At 60.4% G+C, this 21,272-nt stretch overlaps 2 protein-coding genes across 10 annotated transcripts in view; both read left to right on the forward strand.

Moving 5' to 3' along the window:
• PODXL2 (podocalyxin like 2) overlaps positions 1-12,324 on the forward strand; it is a 33,000-nt gene extending 20,676 nt beyond the window's left edge. Inside the window, exons 3-8 of the mRNA XM_082638262.1 lie at positions 950-1,671; positions 2,312-2,386; positions 7,841-7,997; positions 8,362-8,423; positions 11,152-11,331; positions 11,976-12,324. Of these exons, the coding sequence (XP_082494388.1) occupies positions 950-1,671; positions 2,312-2,386; positions 7,841-7,997; positions 8,362-8,423; positions 11,152-11,331; positions 11,976-12,188 (1,409 nt within the window). The 3' untranslated portion in view covers positions 12,189-12,324. The remainder of the gene's footprint in view (positions 1-949; positions 1,672-2,311; positions 2,387-7,840; positions 7,998-8,361; positions 8,424-11,151; positions 11,332-11,975) is intronic.
• A 159-nt stretch (positions 12,325-12,483) lies between these two features.
• Positions 12,484-18,705, forward strand: ABTB1 (ankyrin repeat and BTB domain containing 1). 9 transcript variants are annotated; one of them, XM_082639145.1, is made up of 12 exons: positions 12,484-12,659; positions 13,759-13,786; positions 13,908-13,963; positions 14,786-14,930; positions 15,055-15,214; positions 15,311-15,356; positions 15,605-15,700; positions 15,785-15,903; positions 16,139-16,234; positions 16,336-16,503; positions 17,255-17,455; positions 17,521-18,705. In XM_082639145.1, exons 1-12 carry the CDS (start codon positions 12,512-12,514, stop codon positions 17,725-17,727), a joined length of 1,470 nt encoding a protein of 489 aa, XP_082495271.1. In that variant the 5' UTR covers positions 12,484-12,511; the 3' UTR covers positions 17,728-18,705. The 9 variants fall into 9 exon arrangements, with proteins under 9 accessions (XP_082495271.1, XP_082495273.1, XP_082495274.1 ...); XM_082639147.1 differs by having other exon boundaries at positions 12,484-12,635; XM_082639148.1 differs by having other exon boundaries at positions 12,486-12,661; positions 14,786-14,880.
• Positions 18,706-21,272: the final 2,567 nt, after the last annotated feature.

The raw sequence follows: 21,272 nt of genomic DNA on the forward strand, positions 1-21,272 counted from the left end.
AGTGAAAAAAAAAATTTTGTCATTTGACAGAAATTTGGGAGGGGGCGAATGAGCAGCTCAGTCACCACCTGAGACCTTTCCCAGCCCTGTCAGTTCTATGCAGTATTTCAGAACTGTCTTTGATATTTATTATTTTGAAATAAAATGGCAGCCAATAACAGTTGCTACCTAGATATAGATTCTGATATTAGAATGAATTTCCAACAAAACTGGCCTGTGCTTTTCACGTGTCATTATCCTGACGGGGCCTGGGGTGCACTGAGAAGCCAGATGTCCTGGTCTCCAGGAGGCCTCCGTATTCTGCTTCAGAGTGTCGTTCCAGGGATGGCAGGGAGAGGAACCTCCCCTTCCACCCGCCGGCAGTGGCCCCGTGAGTGCTGGAAGGCTCCAGACGCTGGGTGGGCTCAGCCAGTGCCCCTCTCTGCTCTCCCAGCATCTTCCATTTCCCAGTCGGGACCTGATTTACAGAATAAGAGCACTGGCTAGGGACACTGGTGGTCATCTGTGATCCGAGGGCTCTCAGGCTTCACTGGGGGGTTTCACCTGGAAGACCCCCACCCCAGCCCATTAGAAAAGGGGTGAAGGGTCGTGATGGGGTCTCCCGGGGAGAGCCCAGACAAGGCACCGCAGGGACCCTGTGCACCAGATGTTAGCGGGCCACCTCCGGGCAGCGTGTAGGCTTCGCACCTTCCCGTGTTCGTGGGACTTCAGTGGCAGAATTGTGTCGTTTTATTCCCATGAAGGAAGTGAGGACCAGCCTGGCCCTTGTCCCCCAGTCTGTCCCCACCAATCCAGCCTATTTCCCACTCCTTTCCCACACGATCAACTGTCCACCCTCCCCCCCATTCCCCTGAGGGTCTCATGGTTCTTTTTATCATCCGTTCAGCACTTACTCAGCAAATCGACGAATGATGAAGCTCGTGAATGAACTCTCCATCTCTGTCTGCAGATTACGGTTTTCCAGACCTGACTGAGAAGGCTGGTCCCGTAGAGGATACCGGCCAGAGTCAAGAGGGGGCGAGCCTCCCGTCTCCCCTGCCCAAGATGAGCCTAGTGGAGCCACCCTGGCATGTGGTCCCCAGAGAGGAGGAAGAGGAGGAGCAGCTGCTGCCTGTGACCAGATCCCAAGAAGAACCCCAAAGTCAGGTCCACGGCTTTCCTCCCACCGGCAGCAGCCAGACCCCAGGGGCCCCCGAACACCGGCACGAAGAGTCTGGGGACCAGGCCTCCTCGGGTGTGGAGGTGGGGAGCAGCATGGAGCCGAGCCTTTCCCCGCCCACAGTCACCCCAAGTCCAGTGACCCTGGGGGGTCAGGATGTGGCCGACTGGGGGGCAGAGGGCACGGCGCTGCCAGCCGCAGGGCACAGGCTAGAGTTGGAGGCCCCTCGGGAGCCCAGTGAGGAGGCCACTGCGGGAACAGCTGGCTTGGGCGGCCTGCCGGGGGAGGGACCGTCCCCAGCCTCGTTCCCTCAGACGGAAGCTCCCAGCGGGGCTGAGGCCTCAGACGAAGACCCCATGCACCCTGGAGCTTCAGCCTCTTTCTCACTGGCCCCTGGGGACATGGAGCTGACACCTTCCTCTGCTGCCGAGGGACGAGAATCCCTCAGCCAGCTGCCCCAGGAAGGGCAGACCGCCGACGCTCCGTCTAGAACACCCTGGGACTCCACGCAGGTAAGTGAAGGTGCTCGGGGGCTGCCCGGCCATGCCCAGCTCGCGGCATGGGGAGGGCTCTGCCGGGCCCCGGGACAGCGGGTGGATCCCAGGCAGAACTTTGGGGGGCACGGCTCGTGGCCCAGCAGTGGGCATCCTCTTCACACAGGTGCACAGGCTTGGCACCCCCGCCCAGTCGTCATGGGTTCGGGTGCCCTCTGCTTGTCATAGCCACTGAGGGTGGGTGCTGACAGCGCTCTGGCCAGCCCTGCCTCCACGCCCCCCACCACTGTGGGGAGAGCCGCTGCTCTCCTCCTCACCCGCCCACCCCGGCACCAGAAGGAAAGGAGGGGTCCCAGGTGGTCAGCTGTGCGTCTGGCCCACAGGCACGCTCCTGTTTGCCCTTCAGAACATTACACACGAGTTTGCCTTCGAAAACCTCTAGGCCGGCCCCGGCAGCCGGGCCCCTGTGACACGGCCCCCGCCTCCACTCCCTGCAGACATCGGGTTTGTGAGCCTTGGCCGCGTCCTGGGCATGTCACCTTGCGGAGGCTGTCTGCTCTCACCCGGCTGTCACACCCACGCCTGGCGTCGCCCTCCTAGCTTCTCACAGGGTTCCGTCCACCCTCCCTCCAGATGCCCGTCTTCTTTCTTTGCACAGGTGGTCTGCAAAGACTGGAGCAACTTGGCCGGAAAGAACTACATCATCCTGAACATGGCGGAGAACGTGGACTGTGTGAGTGCGGGTGGGGCAGGCGGGCCAGGTGGGTGGCCTGACCCCCGGGGGAGCCAGCTCCCACCAACGTCTGAGAAGAGAGTGCTCTCGGAGTTTTACATCCCCAAGGCTCTTTGTGCTTGCCCCCCTCTGTTTTTGATTCTGTGTGTGATGTCATCTCTCTATGAGGATATTGAAATTGTTTTTTAAAGAGTTGTTTTCTCCCTGTACAGGATGCTTTCCCCATTTGTTAGTTTTGTTCTCAATTTTCCACACGCGTCCTCCCCTCACATGTCTGGCGGCATTTGTTTGGTGCTGTTTAAGGAGGGCCAGCAAAAGCTGGTCGGAAGCTTTGAGCCTGGGGGTGGGCTTCACTGTAGCTTCTCGGGAGGATGGTCTGGCTGGGCCATTTCATTTGAAAATTTCTAATGTCAGTGTCTTTAGGGCCTTCCTCTTGGGTGATCAGATTCTTGGAAAAAGGAACTTCTGTCCTTCGGGGACGGTATGGGGCTGGCCGCCAGCGTTCTGGGAGCAGCTTGGGAGAGGGCTATGCTTCTGTGTTAGGACACACGTGCCTGATGGGTGAGTTCATTCACCGCACCCATTCGCAGTGCGAGCCCCTCCCACAGCTGGCTCTGGTGTCCTCAAGGTCAGAGACCCTCTATTTTACCATCCTTAAAGAACAAGCTTCCGGTCTCCTGCAGGGAGAAGGGACGTTTGACATCTGTGCGGTGTCAGCGGGAGCTAGGGGTCCATTGCTTCTTAAACACACTCTCAGTGTGGTCCTTTGCTGGTGCTGTTTCCATTCTCTCTCCCAGAGGGAGCCAGTGCTGCTTATCCAGAGTGTTTGGCAAGGTGGACAAGAAGTCTGGGTGCTCCTCAGCTGTCCCCGTCTGGCTCAGCGTCTGGCTCTCTGGGGCTTGCTGAACTGGGAAACTCTGACTCACCCATCCGCTTCCAGTGACCACATGCTGTGGCTCGTCTCCTCTGCTGTTTTGTTGTGGGTTTGTCTTTGTGGTTTTAGACCTTAAAAAAAAAAAACCTTCATTCTTGTGTAGTGTGTTTGGGAGAAAAGTGAAAGTACATGCACACGTTTAATCCAGAAGTGACCAATGAGGTGTTCTCTTTTTCCCGGCATCTTTATAACGTCATAGACTGCTACATCGCTGATGTGTTTTAGTCCAGGGCAGGTATTAGTCTTGCCGATGCTCACTCTGTTGACTGGAAATCGAGCACGACATAAGGGCTGTGAGTCGAGTTCATTCAGTGTCCGACTGCGGATGGTGGCCTGGGAGACAGCCTCTCGGGTGGACGGGCCACGATATGCGTGAACTTAGGTGAAGGGGATGCGTGCAGCGGAGACCTCAGGGAAAGGTCACTGCTGGCCGTGAGGACCAGATGTCTCAGTTAATGATTTGAGTGCTTTTCTGTGTGTGGGACAATGCAGAAATCTGGGGTCAATGCCGTTCTTCCTTAGTATACATTTTAACTCTCTGGGGGCCCGTATATCCAGACACAGAATGCTTCGTCCTGCATTCCTCTCAGAGTGTAGGTCAGCGACTACAGTGGCTTAAGACTTGATCCTTGTGGAACTGAGTGGCAGGCAGCCCGCGTTGCCTACAGCCTCATCTTTGGCCAGTGAAAGCCTCAACTCAGGGTTGGCTTCTGAGTCCTTTTGACCAGCCTTTAGTGTTTGATAGTTTCCCTGCTTTCTGTGCACGAGGATGTTCCAGGCTGTTCTTGAATGTTCCCTTCCCCGGACACGGAATCAACATCTTCAAGGAGCCCTCATGGCTTTTATGGGGCCTTGAGACTCTGGAGTCTGGGTGCACATGCTTGAACAGTGAAGTCTAAAGTTAGTGTCTCTGTTCTCTTCCCAAAGCACACATAGAAATTAAAGTGCTTTCCTTGTTTCTGTCTGGTCTGTTCTTCTCATTTAATACTTGACATCCACCTAATTAGTCAATATTATTTTTTACGGTGGAGTTTTTAATTGTAAAAAAATCTAACGTAAAATGTGTCATTCTAATCATTTTTTTAAGTGTACGGTTGTGTTAAGTACATTTACATTATTGTGAAACATCTCCAGAACTTGTTCATCTTGCAGCAACTGAAATTGTCCCCATTAAACAGCTCCACTCCCCCCCTCTGTCAGCCACCATCTACTTTCTGTCTCTATGAATCTGAGTGTCTGGGTCCCTCATATTAGTGGATCACACGGTATTTGTCTTTTTGTGACGGGCTCGTGTCACTGAGCAGAATGTCCTCAAGGTTTGTACCAGTGGCAGCAGGTGTCAGAATGTCCTTCCTTTTTAAGGCGGAGTAATATTCCATTGTGTGGATGGACCACATCTTGTTTATCCGTTCATTTGTTGAGAGACATGTTTTAGCCGTTGTGCATAATCCCACTATGAACGTGATGTACACATATCTCTCCCAGACTCTGCTTTCAGTCCTTTTGGTGTATCTGCAGAAGTGGAATTCCCAGATCTGGTGCTTTTATCTCTCATCTTTTGAGGAACTGTCATACTGTTTCCTGCAGCAGCTGCACCATTCTGCATTCCCCCCACAGTCACTTGGAGGAGTTGGCGTGTAACCTCAGGGCCTGGACCGTAGCAGGAGCACTGGGGCCCCTGCACCGGGAAAAACAGTGTGATGTGCAGGGAGGGTCACCTGCCCAGGAGTCAGCAGGGAAGGCAGGTCACACCCTGAGTGCGCTACACTCAAGGGGCGTCCTCATGCCTCACGATGTACGGTCAGAAAAGCTCACGGGTCAGACGCGTGCAGCGCAGCGGGCTGTCCCATCAGGACACAGAACACGATCGGCAGCCCCTGAGGCCCCTCTTTCTCCCCCTTCCAGACACTGTTTCCTCAAGGGAACCATCTCATTGTGATGCCATGAATTACTTTTGCACATGCTTTTGGACTTGACATAAGTGGCATCGTCGAGTGTGTAATATTCTGTCTGGCTTTTTGTGCTTCAACATCCTGCTTTTGAGATTCACCTGTATCGTTGCGTGTGTTGCCGTGTGTTCACGCTCGTTCTCTTTATCCCTTTGACTGGTGACAGACGTTGGGGAGCTTCAGTTTCAGGCGTTGTGGATCTGCTGCTCTGGAGGTTCTGGGACCTGTGCTTTGGCGGGCGGGCACCCGGGCACATTCCGACGGGTGGCGCCATGGGGTCAGCGTGTATGCGTACGTTCACCTTCACTGGATACTGTCCAGCGACTTTCCACGGTGACTGTGCCAGTGACTCTGCGGCAGCGCCTGGGTGCTCTGGGGCTGCCGTGTCTGCCGGCCATTGGTGGTGTTTTTCATTTTAACCATTTTGCGAGGTATGTGTGTGGTGGCATCACTTTGTGGTTTTACTTTGCATTTCCCTGATGATTAACAAAGTTGAACAACTTTTCATGTGTGTTTTAGCCTCTTTTTGTCAAGTGCCTCATCAGATCTTTTGCTCATTTATCGACTGGGTTATCTGACATTTTATTTATTGATATCTGTAAATTATTTATATGTCCTGGATATGAAACCTCTGTCTCATATACATATTGTAAATGTTTTCTCATACCCTGTGGGGTGCCTTTTTACCCTCTTAATAGTACCCTCTGATAAATGGAAGTTTTTAATTTTTTTAAACTTCATCATAAAATACTCCAACTTATCTTTTTTCGTTCATGGTTAGTGGTTTTGGGTCCAATTTAGAAATGTTTGCCTACTCCAAGGCCACGCTTGTTTCTAAAAACTTTAGATCTGAAATGCATCTGAAATTGACTTTGGTGTATGGTGTGAAGTGTATGAGTCCAGGTATGTTTTTTCTTTTCTGCTGAGATATCCAGTTGTCCCAGCACCTATGATTGAATAAGTACTTTCAATCCTCACAGTAAGCCCACGGATTTAGGACCGATGCCCACATTTTCAGATGGGGAAACTGAGGCTCAGAGAGGTACAGTATGTTGCTAAAGGTCACAGAGCTGATAAATGGCAGAACCAAGATTGGAATGCATATTTGATTCCAAAGCCAGGGCTTTTTCCTCAGGCCACTGACAGAATAAATGGTACGAAATACCTAGTCATCAGACCCTCCCAGAACTGACTTTGTGGGTCTAGGACTTAAGCCAGGCAAACACCTGGACCCCGAAAACGGGGGGTGTGCGCAGGTGGTGGAGCACAGGGCTTCAGCCCACACACACGTGGGGAGGCGCCGCCCCAAGCAGGGCTCAGGCACGGCTGCCCCTCCCCTGCACGCGCACACGCACACATGGACGGTAGCGGCCATTTCAGGAGCTGGGGCTTCCCGAGCCGCTCGCTTGGGCCATCTCCAGTTACCAGCCTTCTCCCAGGTGTGGAACTGAGCAGGCTTCTCTTAGGCTGCTGAGCCTAACGCTCGTGAGAGCCTGCACTGGGCACTTGCCATGGCAACAAGGCCCTTCATCACATTGGTAGCATGACAGCCACTCTCCTTAGCTTGGGCCCCAGCAGAAAGGAGAGCCCACAAGGCTGGCCTGGAGAGACGCCTGTGTCTCATGGGCAGAGACACCTGGCTCGCAGCCCCATGGCTGGGAGCATTGCAGGCAGGAGCCCACGTACAGGAGGGAGGGGCTGCTGGGGGCCAGGGGTCGGGGGACCTGGCCAGAGGAGGGCCTCTTCCCAGATGGGCCAGGAAGGGACAGTGACAGGCTGGGAGCCAGAGGCAAGGCCTCCTGCCCCATGCCAAGTTCCTGTTCAGTGCCAGCCTCTTGCTTTTGTTTTTAAGTTGTGTAATTACCTGTGTACAAGCTGAAGGAAATCTAAGCAGCACAAGAGCGTCAGATGGGAAAGAAGTCTCCTTTCCCCTTCTCCTGCCCCTCCCTGCTGCCAGGGCTCTACCATTATGGCCATCTCTGCCAGTTCTCCTGGTCACCGCTGCACCCTGTGAGGACGCAGGCATCTTTTTTTTTAATCTATTTTATACATATTAGTGTATATGTGTCAACCCCAATCTCCCAGTTCATGCCCACCCCCCGCTTTCCCGCCTCGGTGTCCACACATTCATTCTCTACAGCAGACTCTTTCTTGACTCCCCAGCTTTGAGCCCTATCTCTCCAGTGACAGGTGGGGGGTAGTTTGGGGAGGATGCCTCCCGCCTCTCCTTCCGTTTTGGTGGCCGTATTGACGCGCACTCTCTTGTCCCCCCCCCCACATACTCGGCCCTCACATGACACGTCTGGACACTCGGGCCCCACATGAGTGCAAGAGGCCAAGGCAGGAGGGAGCACCTGGACACCTGCAGGGACCAAGTGGACTCAGGTCTTGCTGTGCCCACTGTCCCCCGAGGCCAGGCTCACAGCCTCCTCTGCGGTCCCCAGAGGTCCCTGAGCAGCCCCTCTGGGCAGCCCGCTGGCCTTTCCCGGGTCAGAGGGGCCCAGGCCTAGAGGCTGGGGTCGGGGGGCGTCACCCCTCACCGAACACAGGGCTTTCTCTCTGCCCTCGTAGGAGGTGTTCCGGCGGCACCGGGGGCTGCAGCTCCTGGCCCTGGTGGAGGGGGTGCTGCCCCGCCACGGCAGCGGCCACCACGGGGACTGGCACATCTCCCTGAGCAAGCCCAGCGAGAAGGAGCAGCACCTGCTGATGACCTTGGTGGGCGAGCAAGGTGAGCGGGGGCTGCGGGGAAGTGCACACAGGCTCGGGGAAGGCAGGCTGAGCTAACTGGACTCCCTGGTTCAGGGTTCAGCGAGGCCCACAGGCTTGGGTTCTGGAGAGGAGGAGGAGAGTGGACCCTGGTCGGGAGGCAGGCGCAGGCCTGTGTACTGTGTGTGGTGGGGGAGGGGCGCGGGCGTGGCTTCCGGAAGCCACACCCACCACAGGTGGGCCAGCGGGTGGGCAGCAGGTACGGGTCATGGTCTGCGTGGGCTTCAGGCTGGGGAGTGAGGCTCGGAGGCTCAGACAGGGGGTCCGAGGGTCAGGAGCCCGAGCACCTCTGCGGCCACGGCTGTGCTGATGGTGCGTTTCCCCAGGGGTGGTGCCCACTCAAGACGTCCTCTCCATGCTGGGCGACATCCGCAGGAGCCTGGTGGAGGTAAGAGCGCGGCCATGCTCCCTGCACCCCTAAAACTGTGGGGCGGGGCTGCCTTCCCTGAGGCGTGAGGGCCTGCGTGGCGGGGTGCGGCCTGAAGCAGCTCTGGACAGCTCCTGTCTCCAGTGTCCGAGGCCCAGCTCCCGAGGAGCACGGAGCTACCAGCTGCGGTGCGTGCGACATGCGACAGCAGGCGGAGACCCGAGCCGTGGAGGGGGGTGGTCAGGAGAGGACGCAGAGGGAGGGGCCCCCCGAGGGGATCTCGGAGGGTAAGCGGAGTTCTTCGGTGGACGGCGGAGATACGCCACGTCTGGCCACGGAATTGTGCCGAAGCCTGGTGGGTGGGGAGAACGTGGCGCAGTTCCCAAAGGCACAAAAGAAAGTGTCACCAGGCACTCCCCACTGAGAGTCGCGGCGCTGGGCCCGCTCGGGGGCCCCGGGGTTGGGGGGGGCGACCCAGGCAGTCCACCACCCACCTGGCCGGCCCCAGGAACCTGGGCTGAGGAGACAGGCTGGCCAATCTCTACTCCAGATCCACCTTCCCCAGAGGAGGAAGGTGCAGTTCCTCACCTCCCTTCTTGAGGACAGCCTGTGTCCTCCAGGCCCCATCCACTCACTGGAATCCAGGGGCCTTATCAGTCCCCTTAGTTCTCGAGAGCCCTGCAGTATTTGTTTTTTTGTTTTTATTTATTTATTAATTAATTTAACTTACTTATTTTTGGCTGCATTGGGCCTTCGTTGCTGTGCACGGGCTTTCTCTAGTTGCAGTGAGCGGGGGCTACTCTCTGTTGTGGTGCGGCGGCTTCTCATTGTCATGGTTTCTCTTGTTGTGGAGCACGGGCTCTAGGTGCGCATGCTCCAGTAGTTGTGACACGTGGGCTTAGTTGTGGCTTGCAGGCTCCAGAGTGCAGGCTCAGTAATTGTGGCGCACAGGCTTAGTTGCTCCACGGCTTAGCTGCTCCGTGGCATCTTCCCAGACCAGGGCTCGAACCTGTGTCCCCTGCATTGGCAGGCGGATTCTTAACCACTGCGCCACCAGGGAAGCCCCTTGCAGTGTTTTTTACTTTGTTTTTTATATATTTATTTATTTGGCTGTGTTGGGTCTTAGTTGCGGCATGAGGGATCTTTAGTTGTGGCGTGTGAACTCTTAGTTATGGCATGTGGGATCTAGTTTCATAACCAGTGATCGAACCCAGGCCCCCTGCATTGGGAGCGTGGAGTCCTAGCCCCTGGACCACCAGGGAAGTCCCTCGAGAGCCCTCCAGTGTTTGTTGACAGAGCTGAGGCACCCGTGCCTGTGGGCCCCGCCTCCTTATCTAGTCCACGCCAGGCTGCGGGTGGCCTCCGTGGTGGTTTGTGGCTTTTTGATAAGTGTGCTGAGTGCCAGACTGGGTTCTCTCACTCGGCCCTGAGCACCACCCCGGGGTTGTAAGCAGTAAATAAGGCCCCCTGTTGAGTACCGAGGTGCCCCATTTAAGACGGGAGCTGAAACCCAGAGCAGGAAGGTGACTTGCCCAAAATGGCGCATCCAGTGCGTGGCTGAGCCAGGCTTTGGACCAGGCCTGAGAGATTCAAGAGCCTGGGCTTTTCACCATGATGCTGTATCTACACCACCTGGGTAGCCATGGGGGGCCGGTCCAGTTGTGAGATTTGGGGTTCATGAACACTGGGGGGCTGGTGGAAACTTGGGTTTAACCTTTTTTACAGACCCTTCTGCTGCTTCCCTCCCCTGGGTATTCTGGCTTTACCGGACATTTCATTCAGACTGATTCGGCCGAAAAGCATGCTGGGTCTTTGGACATACATTAGTGGGCAGATTTAGCACGTGCATTGGTGGTGAACCTAGCAGGAGAACTGAGCCTTGATAACTTAAGAAGTGAATAGAGAAAGTACTGGGAACATATAGGTGGTTCATAGGAAGAAGAGCTGATACCTGGCTCTAGAAAGGGGGACTCCCAGGTCTCTGCGCCAGAGCCAGTGGATGGCACCCTCACCCTGGCACCTGTCATCTGATGATGGCACCTCGCCTTTCCTGCTTTCCTCCACCCAAGATGCTGATTGTGGAGAGCGTCTGCCTGACCCGGTGGGGACAGAGCAGCCACTTGGCCAGAGAAGGCCACCCACTTAGGACAACCCGCAGTGTCGGGGGGGGCGGTGCTGGGCAGCTAAATGACATTGGTGACCACTCCAGCGGCAAGAGGGAGGAAGCTGGGAGACTGGGGGTGGCCGAGGACGTGGACCATCCCCAGCCCCCCGTGCACTCTCCGGCCCACAATGGCCATAACGATACCGGGACACCCCTGCCCGCCAAGGTAGAAGCTGTGTTTGCGATTTCTTGCGGTGTGTGGTGGAGAATGTGAGGAGAGAGCTTCACAGCTGCTCGTGTCCTTTTTCAAGCTGGTGGGGACAGTGTGGATTGTGACTGCCAGCATGGGGCCAGCCTCGGGGTGGGGGGGGGGGTTAGGGCCACCACCAGGTGGGTTTAGGGCCAGACGTTGCCTGCAGCAGGGTCAGAGCCACTGGGCTTGTGAGGAGTTTGGGGATGGAGGCGCCCTCAGGCAGGTGGGGTGGGGATCGGGCAGGGTCCTCGCTGAGCACAGGTCCAGCCGGGCCTCTGAGGGAGCTTGTTCCAAGCCTGCTCCCCGTCCCTGCACTCCGACCCCAAGGGCCCTGTGGGGAGCCCTGGCACCCTAGGATCTCGGCTAAGGAACCGGGCCCCTCCTGCCCCCAGATCGGCATCCAGAACTACTCCACTGCCGGCAGCTGCCAGGCCCGGGCCAGCCAGGTGCGCGGCGACTACGGGACGCTCTTTGTGGTGCTGGTGGCCATCGGCGCCACCTGTGTCGTCATCATCGTGCTCGGCCTGCTCTACAACTGCTGGCGGCGCCGGCTGCCCAAGCTGAAACACGTGGTGAGCGAGCGTGGGGCCCAGTGGGGCAGGGGGCTGGGCCGCCGTGGTGCCGGTGCAGGGGCGCCCAGCAGGCTCGGGCATCGGGCGCTGCCGGTGGGGTGACCGCGGTGAGGCGCTAGTGCACGGCCTGGCCCCCAGTCGCCCTCTGCAGGGCGCCGGCCTCGCATTAGGTGCCGGAGGTGCACGGAGTGGGACGTTGGCTGCACCCGCACGGCCGCTGCTGGCCGCAGCCCCTGCTGGGGGGCGGGTGGCCTTGCAGGCCAGGGCTCCTGTGGATGCCTCACCAGACAGGCCCTGGCTTGGGGTCTTGGGGTCAGCAGGAGGCTCCAGCAGCCTGGCAGCTCCCCCAAAAGGAGGGCCCAGGGCACAAGGCTCCTGTTTCCCATGAGTCCCTTTAGAAGGGGTGGGTGGTGGTGGGAGGGGTCAGATGGTGTCAGGGAGGCCATGGGTCTGTGCCGTGCGAAGGGTCAGTAGTCATTGTAAGAAACGAGCTGAGCTGTGGACCCAGAGCCGAAGGGGCCTGCGTCCATCAGGGTCCGCTGGGGCCCCCTGCGTGCGGTTTCGCCGGCCTGAGGACCGGTGAAGGGATGAAGCGGGGGCGGAGGGGGCCCGGCGTGCTCTCCCAGCGGCCCCTCCCGCCGCAGTCGCACGGCGAGGAGCTGCGCTTCGTGGAGAACGGCTGCCACGACAACCCCACGCTGGACGTGGCCAGCGACAGCCAGTCGGAGATGCAGGAGAAGCAGCCCAGCCTGAACGGGGGCGGCGCCGTCAACGGTCCGGGGGGCTGGAGCGCGCTCATGGGGGGCAAGCGCGACCCCGAGGACTCGGACGTATTCGAGGAGGACACGCACCTGTGAGGGGCTGTGCCCCGCCCGGCCCTCGGCGCGGGGTCCCTGCTTTCCCCGACTCACGACGCACCTCGGCCCCGGCCCCGTCCCCACCCGACGCCCCGAGGGGCTGCCCCGGGACCCCATTAAAGCCGCCCGGAGAGCACGCCGGCCCCGCGCCTCCGCCTGCGCGACTGGTTCTTGCGCCTGGGGGCGGAGTCGGGGGAGAGGACTAAGGGGAGGGGCGGGGCGGGCGCATTCCGGGTTGGTCCTCCGGGCGCCAGGCGCCGCTGCGGAGCGGGCGGGGCGGGGCGGGGCGGGGCGGGGCGTGGCGTGGCGTGGCGTGGCGTGTTATGTTATATCCGGCGGGGCTTCGCCGCTGCCCCGGGGTCCACGGGCCGGGGCCGGGGCCGTCCGCGCCATGGATACCTGCGACCTGTTCTCCAGCTGCAGGAAGGGGGACGTGGGCCGAGTGCGGTGAGGAGCCGTGGCCCCGAGAGGGTGTGAGTGGGCTGCCCGCGGAGCGCCTGGCCGGGGTGGGGGTGGGGGACGGGGGCGGCCCGGGCGCCGAAGCAGGACCGCCCCGGTCCAGGCAGCTCTCTGAGCGGGGGCCGGGTGCTGGCGTGACTCCGGGGGTTCCGGAGGGGAGGACTGCGACGCGGACGCCCGGAGGAGGCGGAGAGGGGCAGAGAGAAGAGAAGGGCCCGGAGGTCAGACCCTGGGGGCAGGCCTGGGACGCCCCCGACGTGGCTCCTCTGATGAGCTGCGGACCCCGCGCTGGGAACGCCTGTGGCCCGGAACCAGTGTCTGGTTCTCAGAGATTCGGGAACTCCTCATTGCGGCTGACGCGGCCCGGGTGCTGCAATCGCCGTCTCCGCGGGCCGCACGGGGAGGGGAGGGGCCGCTGATGTGGGATAGGAGGCACCTGTTTTCCTTCCCCCATCCCTGGTCCCGACCTCCCCTGGCGCCCTCCCCTGGGCCAGTCGGGGACTTCCTGAGCCCCGCAGCTTCCCGGGGCTCCTCCCCACGGTCGGGTGACACCTGGGAGTTAGTTGGTAGCCCCCAAAGTGTGGTGCACTGTGAGATCCAACCTGGGCGTCTCCCCGAAGCGGGTCCCTGTCCATCACCATCCTTGGTGGTCTCCCTTCCCCCCCGTCTGTCTCCTCTGCTGCCTTGTTTCCTGACTTCTGCCTTCTATAATCTGTCCATTTTTCGTTTCCACGCTGCCAGGACGCCTGCAAGTCTCCTGGTCGTCCTGTCCATCTCCAGTCCCCCTGCCCTGGGAAGGCCAACCTGCCACCCCATGCAGCCCGAGGGTTCGGGCAGAGGCAGGGCCCCACCCCCTCCTCCCTCCCTCCCTCCCTCCCTCCCTCCCTCCCTCCCATACGCCTTCAGCCTAGATGCTCAGCCTCCTCAGCTCTGGGACCTCTGACGCCCAGGGGCTCCCACATCCACACTCTTCGTGGTTCCTTTGCCTTAACTGCCTGTCCTGCTCTGGTCTCTGCCCTCGCCTGGGGGGGCTTCCCTCCTTCCCCTTCCGCAGGTCTCCTCTCCAGACCCCAAACCCGTCCTGACCCAGGCTCTGACCTCCCCTGCCCAGGTACCTGCTGGAGCAGCGAGACGTGGAGGTGAATGTGCGGGACAAGTGGGACAGCACCCCCTTGTGAGTGCCGGCGCGGGGCCGGGGGTGGGGGGGCCGGCCGGGCCTGCAGGCCTGACAGCGCCCCTGCGCCTCCCGCCTCCCCGCAGGTACTACGCCTGCCTCTGTGGACACGAAGAGCTGGTGCTGTACCTGCTGGCCAACGGTGAGCGCGCGGGGCGGGGCCCTGGCGTCCCCTTTCGGCCCCACACCCCTTCAGCAAGTGCCTTAGCTCCGCCCTCAGAGCCGGTTCTCCCCTCGGCTCCCCAGCCCCGGGTCAGCGTCTCCCCGTGGCGGCCCCTCCCTGTCCCCTACCGCGTGTTGTCCTTGCCACAGTGGGCACGCCCCACGGCCAGTGTGCCCCGCTTCCCGGCCTGCGTGGCTTCCCCGCTGTGTCTCCCATGAGCTAGAGCACCTGGCTGAGCCGCTTCGTGACGGGCGCCCCCCCTCGCCTCAGCCAGCCCTCTGCTGCTTCCCCACGCGCCCCTCAGGGCCACTGCCCTTGGTGTTCCCTCTGCTCAGAAGGCCTTTCCCAGGTCTTGGCATGGCTCTCGCTCACTTCAGGCCCCTGCGCCTCGTCTCTGCCAGTGACCTTCCACAGCCTCTCCTGTGGCAGCTGCCACCAGTCACCCTTCGTCTTGCTTAGCTTTTGTTTTAAGAGCACCTGACCTCATTTGCTGAAATCTGTGTATGTCTTTCTGCCCCAGGAACCTCAGTTAGGTGAGGATGGGGACCCTTCTGCCTAGGGTTTGTCCCCAGACCACCAGTGCATAGATTAGGGCCAGCCTCCAAACCGTCTGTTTTGTGTGGTGTGTGGCGTGTGCCTGGGCCCTGTCGGGGAGGATGGTGGGGCGCGAGCAGGCCCAGGGCAACTTGGGCCCCGTAGGTGGGGTGGGGAGGGGGAGCTGCGCCTCTCCCCCAGGCCCCTCCCCAGCTGTGGCGGGCAGCCCCATGGCTGCTGCTGATTGGGCAGCCCTGCCGTCCCCAGGAGCCCGCTGCGAGGCTAACACCTTCGATGGGGAGCGCTGTCTCTACGGGGCACAGAGTGATGCCATCCGCCGGGCCCTGCGTGACTACAAGCAGGTGACAGCCTCCTACTGGCGGCGGGACTCCTACTACAGCTTCCTGCTGCGGTGAGACTGAGAGCGGGACAGCCCTGCACAGGGGGCCTGCGGTGGGCGTGGCCTGTGTGGGGATGAGGGGCAGTGGGGAGACTTGCGGGGCGGCACCGCTGAGCACCCCCTCCACTGCCCCCAGCCTCCTGGAGCAGGGCATCCACAGCGACGTGGTCTTCTTGGTGCACGGGAAGTCCTTCCGGGCACATCGCTGCATCCTGGGTGCTCGCAGCACCTACTTCGCACACATGCTCGACACCAAATGGAAGGGCAAGAGTGTCGTGGTCCTCAGGCACCCTCTGGTGCGTCCCTCCCGGGGATGGGGAGGGCAGAGGGTGAGCAGGGAATGTGTGTTAAGGCTGCCTCTGACCTTGCCTCCCCGCGGTCTCTGCCTACAGATCAACCCCGTGGCCTTTGGGGCCCTTCTGCAGTACCTGTACACAGGTGAGCCCTGGGTCTGGGTAGGGAGGGGCTGCAGCACACCCAGACGTGGCTTTGGCGCTACTTTTTCTCTCCTGGGGCTCATCCCCTGGGGTGCAGGGTGGTTCCAGCTGCCTCCTGGGCTGGCTTTTCCCACCCACAGAGGCGCCCCTCTTGTCTGTCCCGGGTCCTGTAGAACTCGGGTGGTGGGCCGAGGCACGGCCGCGGGGCAGCCAAGGGCCCCCTCAGGCTCAGCCTCCCCCCATACCCAGGCTGCCTGGACGTCGGTGTAGAGCATGTCGGCGACTGTGAGCGTCTGGCCAAGCAGTGCCAGCTGTGGGACCTGCTCGGCGACCTGGAGGCCAAGGGTGAGTGCATGCCCAGGCCTTGGGGCCTCAGGCAGCAGCTGGTGGGCCGCCCGGCTCCCTGAAGCTGCGTTCTCCCCTCCACAGTGGCTTCCAAGCCAGGCACGTGTGTGAAGGTGCTGACCATCGAGCCCCCCCAGGCAGACCCCCGGTTGCGGGAGGACCTGGCCCTACTGGCCGACTGTGCCCAGCCCCCTGAGCTCCTGGTAAGCGCACCCGCCGGGGCTGGGCTTGTGGGTAGGGGGCGTGTCTGGGGATGGGGATGTGCTTTAAACCTAGAGCCCAGTTGCTTCCCTTTTCTGAGCTGGCCTGCTTGCTTTAGTTGTCTTGTATCTAAGTCAGCACGTGGGGCAGCGGTCGTCCTCCAGGAAGAGCTAGAACGGGCTCCTGGCCGGGGCCGGCTGCTCTCCCACCTCCTGCCTGCTCTGCTGTCCCCGCCAGGGTGGTCTTGGGGAGCTGCCCTGCCCTTGCGATGGCTTCAGCAGCTGTCCTGATGTCTGCTTCCGAGTGGACGGTTACAGCTTCCTCTGTCACAAGGTACTAAGTTTTCTCCCTCCGGACCCCCACCCCTGCCTCGAGCCCTGGGCCAGCTCCTCCAGGCACAAGTCTTGGCCCATCCTGAGCCCAGCCTCCCACAGGCCTTCTTCTGTGGCCGCAGCGATTACTTCCGGGCCCTGCTGGATGACCACTTCCGAGAGAACGAGGAGCTGGAGGCGTCAGGCGGCCTCCTGGCCATCACCCTGCACGACATCTCGCCTGCCATCTTCACCCACGTGCTGTACTACATCTACAGTGATCACACCGAGGTGTGTGTGCTGGGCAGGGGTGGGGGGAGCTACACAGGCCACGTCACCATGGGGCTTAGCGGGAGCGCCCAGGTCTGCACTGGCTCTGAGAGGCCTGTTCTCCAGGAGGCTGGAGTGTGGGTCCTGTTTGAACTTGTCAGGGGGAGGGGTCCTGGTGCCAGGGCAGGAATGAGTGACAAGACTCATGGCGTGAGCACCTGGCACTTGGAGACACAGTGTAGCCACCTGGGGTCCCCAGGTTTTCCAACTAGGGGGGTGGGCGGGGACAGTCACCCTGAATTCCTGCAACAGTGGGGAGCCCTGGCCTCGTGTGTTGGGGTCACTGCAGGGCCCTTTGGCTGCCCCGAGGCAGCTGCCCCAGGTGAGGAGGTGGCAGGTGTGCGCTGCCTGCGTGCAGGTCACTGTAGTAATACGGTGACTGAGGAACGGGGTTTGTTTTATTTCTCTGCGGTGAGTGCCCAGGGCAGGGTTAGCACACTTCCTCCCAGAAGGGGGCCGTAGGGTCCTGTTTGTTACAGCTGCTCCTGGAGAAGGGGGTGACGGCCATGCAGGTGCCCCCGCCTGGACTGGGTGGAAGTTGCACCCAGCTTCCCTGGTCCTCTGGAGGCCGTGCCTGCCACAGCAGGTGGGAAACGCGGGCTCTGGCTGCGGTGCTTGGGGCAGAGCTGGCTGCAATGTGAGCCCCTGGCTCAGCCTGTGGACCCCATTCTTAAGTCTCGGTTGCCCTTCCTCACCTCCGTTCTCATGGCAGCTGCCTCCCGAGTTGGCCTACGACGTGCTGAGTGTGGCCGACATGTACCTGTTGCCAGGCCTGAAGCAGCTGTGTGGCCGTGGCCTGGCCCAGCTGCTGGACGAGGACAGCGTGGTGGGCGTGTGGCGCGTGGCCAAGCTGTTTGGCCTGGCACGCCTGGAGGACCAGTGCACGAAGTACATGGCCAAGGTCATCGAGAAGGTGAGCATGGGCCCGGGGTGGCTGAGGGCAGGTGACGGGCGTGCCCTGAGCTGGCCTGTCCGCAGCTGGTGGAGCAGGAGGACTTCGTGGAGGCGGTGAGGGAGGAGGCTGCGGCCGTGACGGCCCGGCAGGAGACGGACTCCATCCCCCTGGTGGACGACATCCGCTTCCACGTGGGCAGCACCGCGCAGACGTGCAGCGCCATGGAGCAGGCGGAGCAGCAGCTGCGGGCACTGGAGGACCTGCTGGTGTCCATCGGCCTGGACTGCTGAGGGCTGTGCACGGCATGCTTTGTGAGTCACCGTGCCGGCAGGCGCTCAGCGGGGCTCCCCTCTTGTGCCTGGGGACCCCGGGGAGGGGCACCTTGGGCTGAGGCCTCTCCCGCAGCACAAACCAGCCCCAAGGCCCTGGGGCTGGGCACCACTCAGGGAAACTTGGCAGGCGCTCTCTTCAGGCCTACCTCCCCCGTCCTACCTGCTCCTGGCCCTCCTCGTGTGTTTTCCTGGGCAGAGGCGGGCAATAAAGCTTGAATTCACCATGGGAGTCTGTGTACCAGGGACGGGGTTGGGGGAGCTCAGGGCAGGGCCCTGTGTCTGGGGGTCTGAGTAGGCAGCCCCTTGGATGACCAGACTCTCCTTGGGCACAGGTTCCTTTCCCCTTGGCCCTCGGAGGTTTCACGGGGCCAGAGGTGTTTGCCCTCAGATGAGCTAAGGCGGGGCTTCTGAGCTCACTTACTGAGCAGCTGCTGCTCATACCGCTGTGGGGCCTCAGCCTCAGAGCAGCCTGCATTTTGGAGCACAGGGCGCCAGCTAAGCAGACCCGGCCTGGCTCCCTCCACCTGCCTCGGCCACTGGCTGTGGTGCCTATCGGTCCAGGGGTTGCTGAGGATGGAAGCCACTGTTTTTCCCTCAACCCAGGGCCTGCTTCTTAGTGAACACTGTTGAATCAAAAATTTCCATACATTTTACTGGGAGAAATTATATGCATTCTATTCCATCACAAGATCCCGACATTTTTCACATTGGGAAAAACAGACGAACCGTTAGAAAAACAGAGAAGAAAAACGGCTTGTACATAAAGTGGAGTGTAAGTAAGTGCAGGGACCACAGGCAGGCCGTGCTCGGCTGAGTCCTGGGGGACTGGAGCAAAAGACGACCAGGAATCCTGTTTTGAAATGTCAATATTTGGTTTATCATTAATTTTGATTTAAAAGTACAGTATTAACATTAAAATATTGCTTATTTTGATTACTAAGGTTTTTGGTGCACCCTTAAGTCGTGTGCCCGAAGGGGGTGCCTCACTTGCCTCGCCCTAGTCCTGGCCCTTTACCCAAAGATATACTTTTTTTAAACCCATCCTATAATAATCTTCCCACCTGCAAAAAAAAGCATGTATATGCATATGTTCGCTCCTCTACCTGGAAAACTCCTACGTAGCTTTCAGTGTCCACCTCACTGCAGCAGAGTGAGGAGGGGTGAGGGTGCCGTCACAAGGTTAGGCGTGCTCTTGCCAGGGCTAGGGGCAGCCTGAATTCCTGGAGCATTCTGCTAGCGTAAAAATGTCTCACTTGGTAAAAGCCTGAAGCACAGCCTCAGGCAGGGACTTCCGAAGGAAGGGGCCCTGGAGCCAGGAAGCTGCCCTCAGGCACTCCAGCCCCCCACCCCTTGCCAGTGGCTTAGTTCTCCGAGTCCCATCAGCACCCTGCACCTGGGTGGTCCCCACCTGCACCTCAGGGAGGCAGCGGGTGTCTTGCACGTGGGTCGGGGACCTGGCAGAGCCCCAGCATCCTTAACGGTCTAAATGGGAGCGGCACTACCAGCCACCGAACCTGGTGTGAGAGTCAAACGGGGTCCTGAGGAGGCGCCAGCAGGGGTAGGGCTCAGCCCACTGAACCTCGACGTGAACTGACTTTTCCTGGAAGATGGAACACGAGCGATTCTGGGCACACGCTGTGTAGCCCCTTCTTACCTGTGGAGTCTTGGAGATGGACACCCGTGTTCTCCCGATTCCTTGGCCCTCGAGGTAGTTGTCACCCAGCCTCCACGGTGGCCGCGGGTCAGTCTCCAGGACCCCTCCTGCCACCTGCCTCACCTCCAGCTCACTCTCACCCGCCCTGTTGGCATCTTCCAGGTGGATACTGAGCCCAGGTCTCCCCTCCTGGAAAGCCTGGGGTGCACGCCTGGTTCCTGGGCACAGCCTGCTCTCTCTGACCTCTGTGCCCTTCCTTTGCTGTGGGCACCGGGCTCATTTCCCAGCTCCCCTGCATTTACCGTGGCCATGCCACCAGGTCCTAGATGTGAGCAGAAACGGCAGATGAGTTCTCTGGTTTTGTCCTTGAAAAGCTCACCCTGCCCCTCTCCTTTCCTCCCTCCCAGTGGCCTGGGATAAGGATGCTGTGGCAGGAGCAGCCACCGTGGTCCACAGGCTGGAAGCCACACACTCAGGGCAGCGAGTGGGAGAGCAGCTGCCGCTCCCACCAGCCTCCACCTGGTCACGGCCGTGTCCTCTACCCCAGGCTCCAGACACCCTCCGGCCAGGGCGGTTGCCTCCCCGCTGTGGCTGGTCCCAGCACTGCACCCCCACCGCAGGCTCCCCCCATGCACCATCCTGGGCAGGGTGCTGCTGCTGGAGATTTCTGTCCCTCAGAGTCCCAGTTCTGGGACCAACTTGTGCTCCCTTTCCATCTACCCCGAGCCCCTCGGACACGCCCCCTTCTGCTCACCTCCTGCTCTCCCCCCCCCAGCTGGGCCAGCCTGGTGCTCCATCGTCCCTCTTCCTGCCCCACCAAGATGAGGCAAGCTGTGTCACCCCGTCGGGCACCTGCCACGTGATGGCCCTCAGCAGGAGTCCATGCTCCGTGGGAGCTCCCAGGAGGCAGGAACAGCCCAGAGAGGACACTGCCCGCAGTCAACCCCTTGAGGCTCGGGCTGTAGGAGGAGTGCGGGCCTCCGGGAGGGGGCCACCCTTCAGGTCTACATGCCCCCCCAGGGGGCCTCTGCACAGGGGATGGCCAGCTCTGGCCACCCCATGGGACCTACCCCAAAATGACTGAACGTTTCACCAGAAGTCATCTCAGGGGAGCAGCTCACCTCTCACGAGCACACCAACATCACAACAACCTGCAGAACAACCATCCACGGAGAAGACCAAACCCTACCAGAAAAGATCTTCTACAGCTGAAGACGTAAAGAAGGAACCACGACGACGCGACACTAGGAGTCCCTCACCCCCAGGTGGGCGACCCACACACTGGAGAAGGACGACCCTGCAGAGGTTCTCCCCCGAGGAGTGAGCCCTGAGCCCCACGTCGGGCTCCCCAGCCCGGGGGTCCGGCAGTGGGAGCCCCCAGAGCATCTGGCTGTGAACACAGTGGGGCTTGACTGCAGGGGCCCCACAGGACCGGGGAGCAGAGACCCCACTCCTAAAGGGCCGCACAAAACCTCACACGCACCAGGACCCAGTGCAGAAGCAGTATTTGATGGGAGCCTGGGCCAGACCTGCCTGCTGTTCTTGGAGGGTCTCCTGCAGAGGTGGGGGGCGGCTGAGGCTCACCCTGGGGACACAGACGCCGGTGGCAGATACACTGGGGGACATTCGGCCCATGAACACAGCTGCTGCTGCTGCTGGGCTGGCATCTTGGCCTGTGAGCGCCAAGACCAAGCACCACCCAACAGCCTGCAGGCCCAGTGCTGGGAGCCTTGGGCCAAACAGCCCCCTGGGCAGTGACAGAGCCCCACGCGTCAGCTGACAGGCTGCCTCGGGACCTGCTGAGCTCACAGCCACCTGGGACACGAGGGCGCAGCCCCACCCACCAGTG

The sequence above is a fragment of the Mesoplodon mirus genome (assembly GCF_964341445.2).
Source record: "Mesoplodon mirus genome assembly, chromosome: 12".
NCBI classification, from domain to species: domain Eukaryota; kingdom Metazoa; phylum Chordata; class Mammalia; order Artiodactyla; family Ziphiidae; genus Mesoplodon; species Mesoplodon mirus.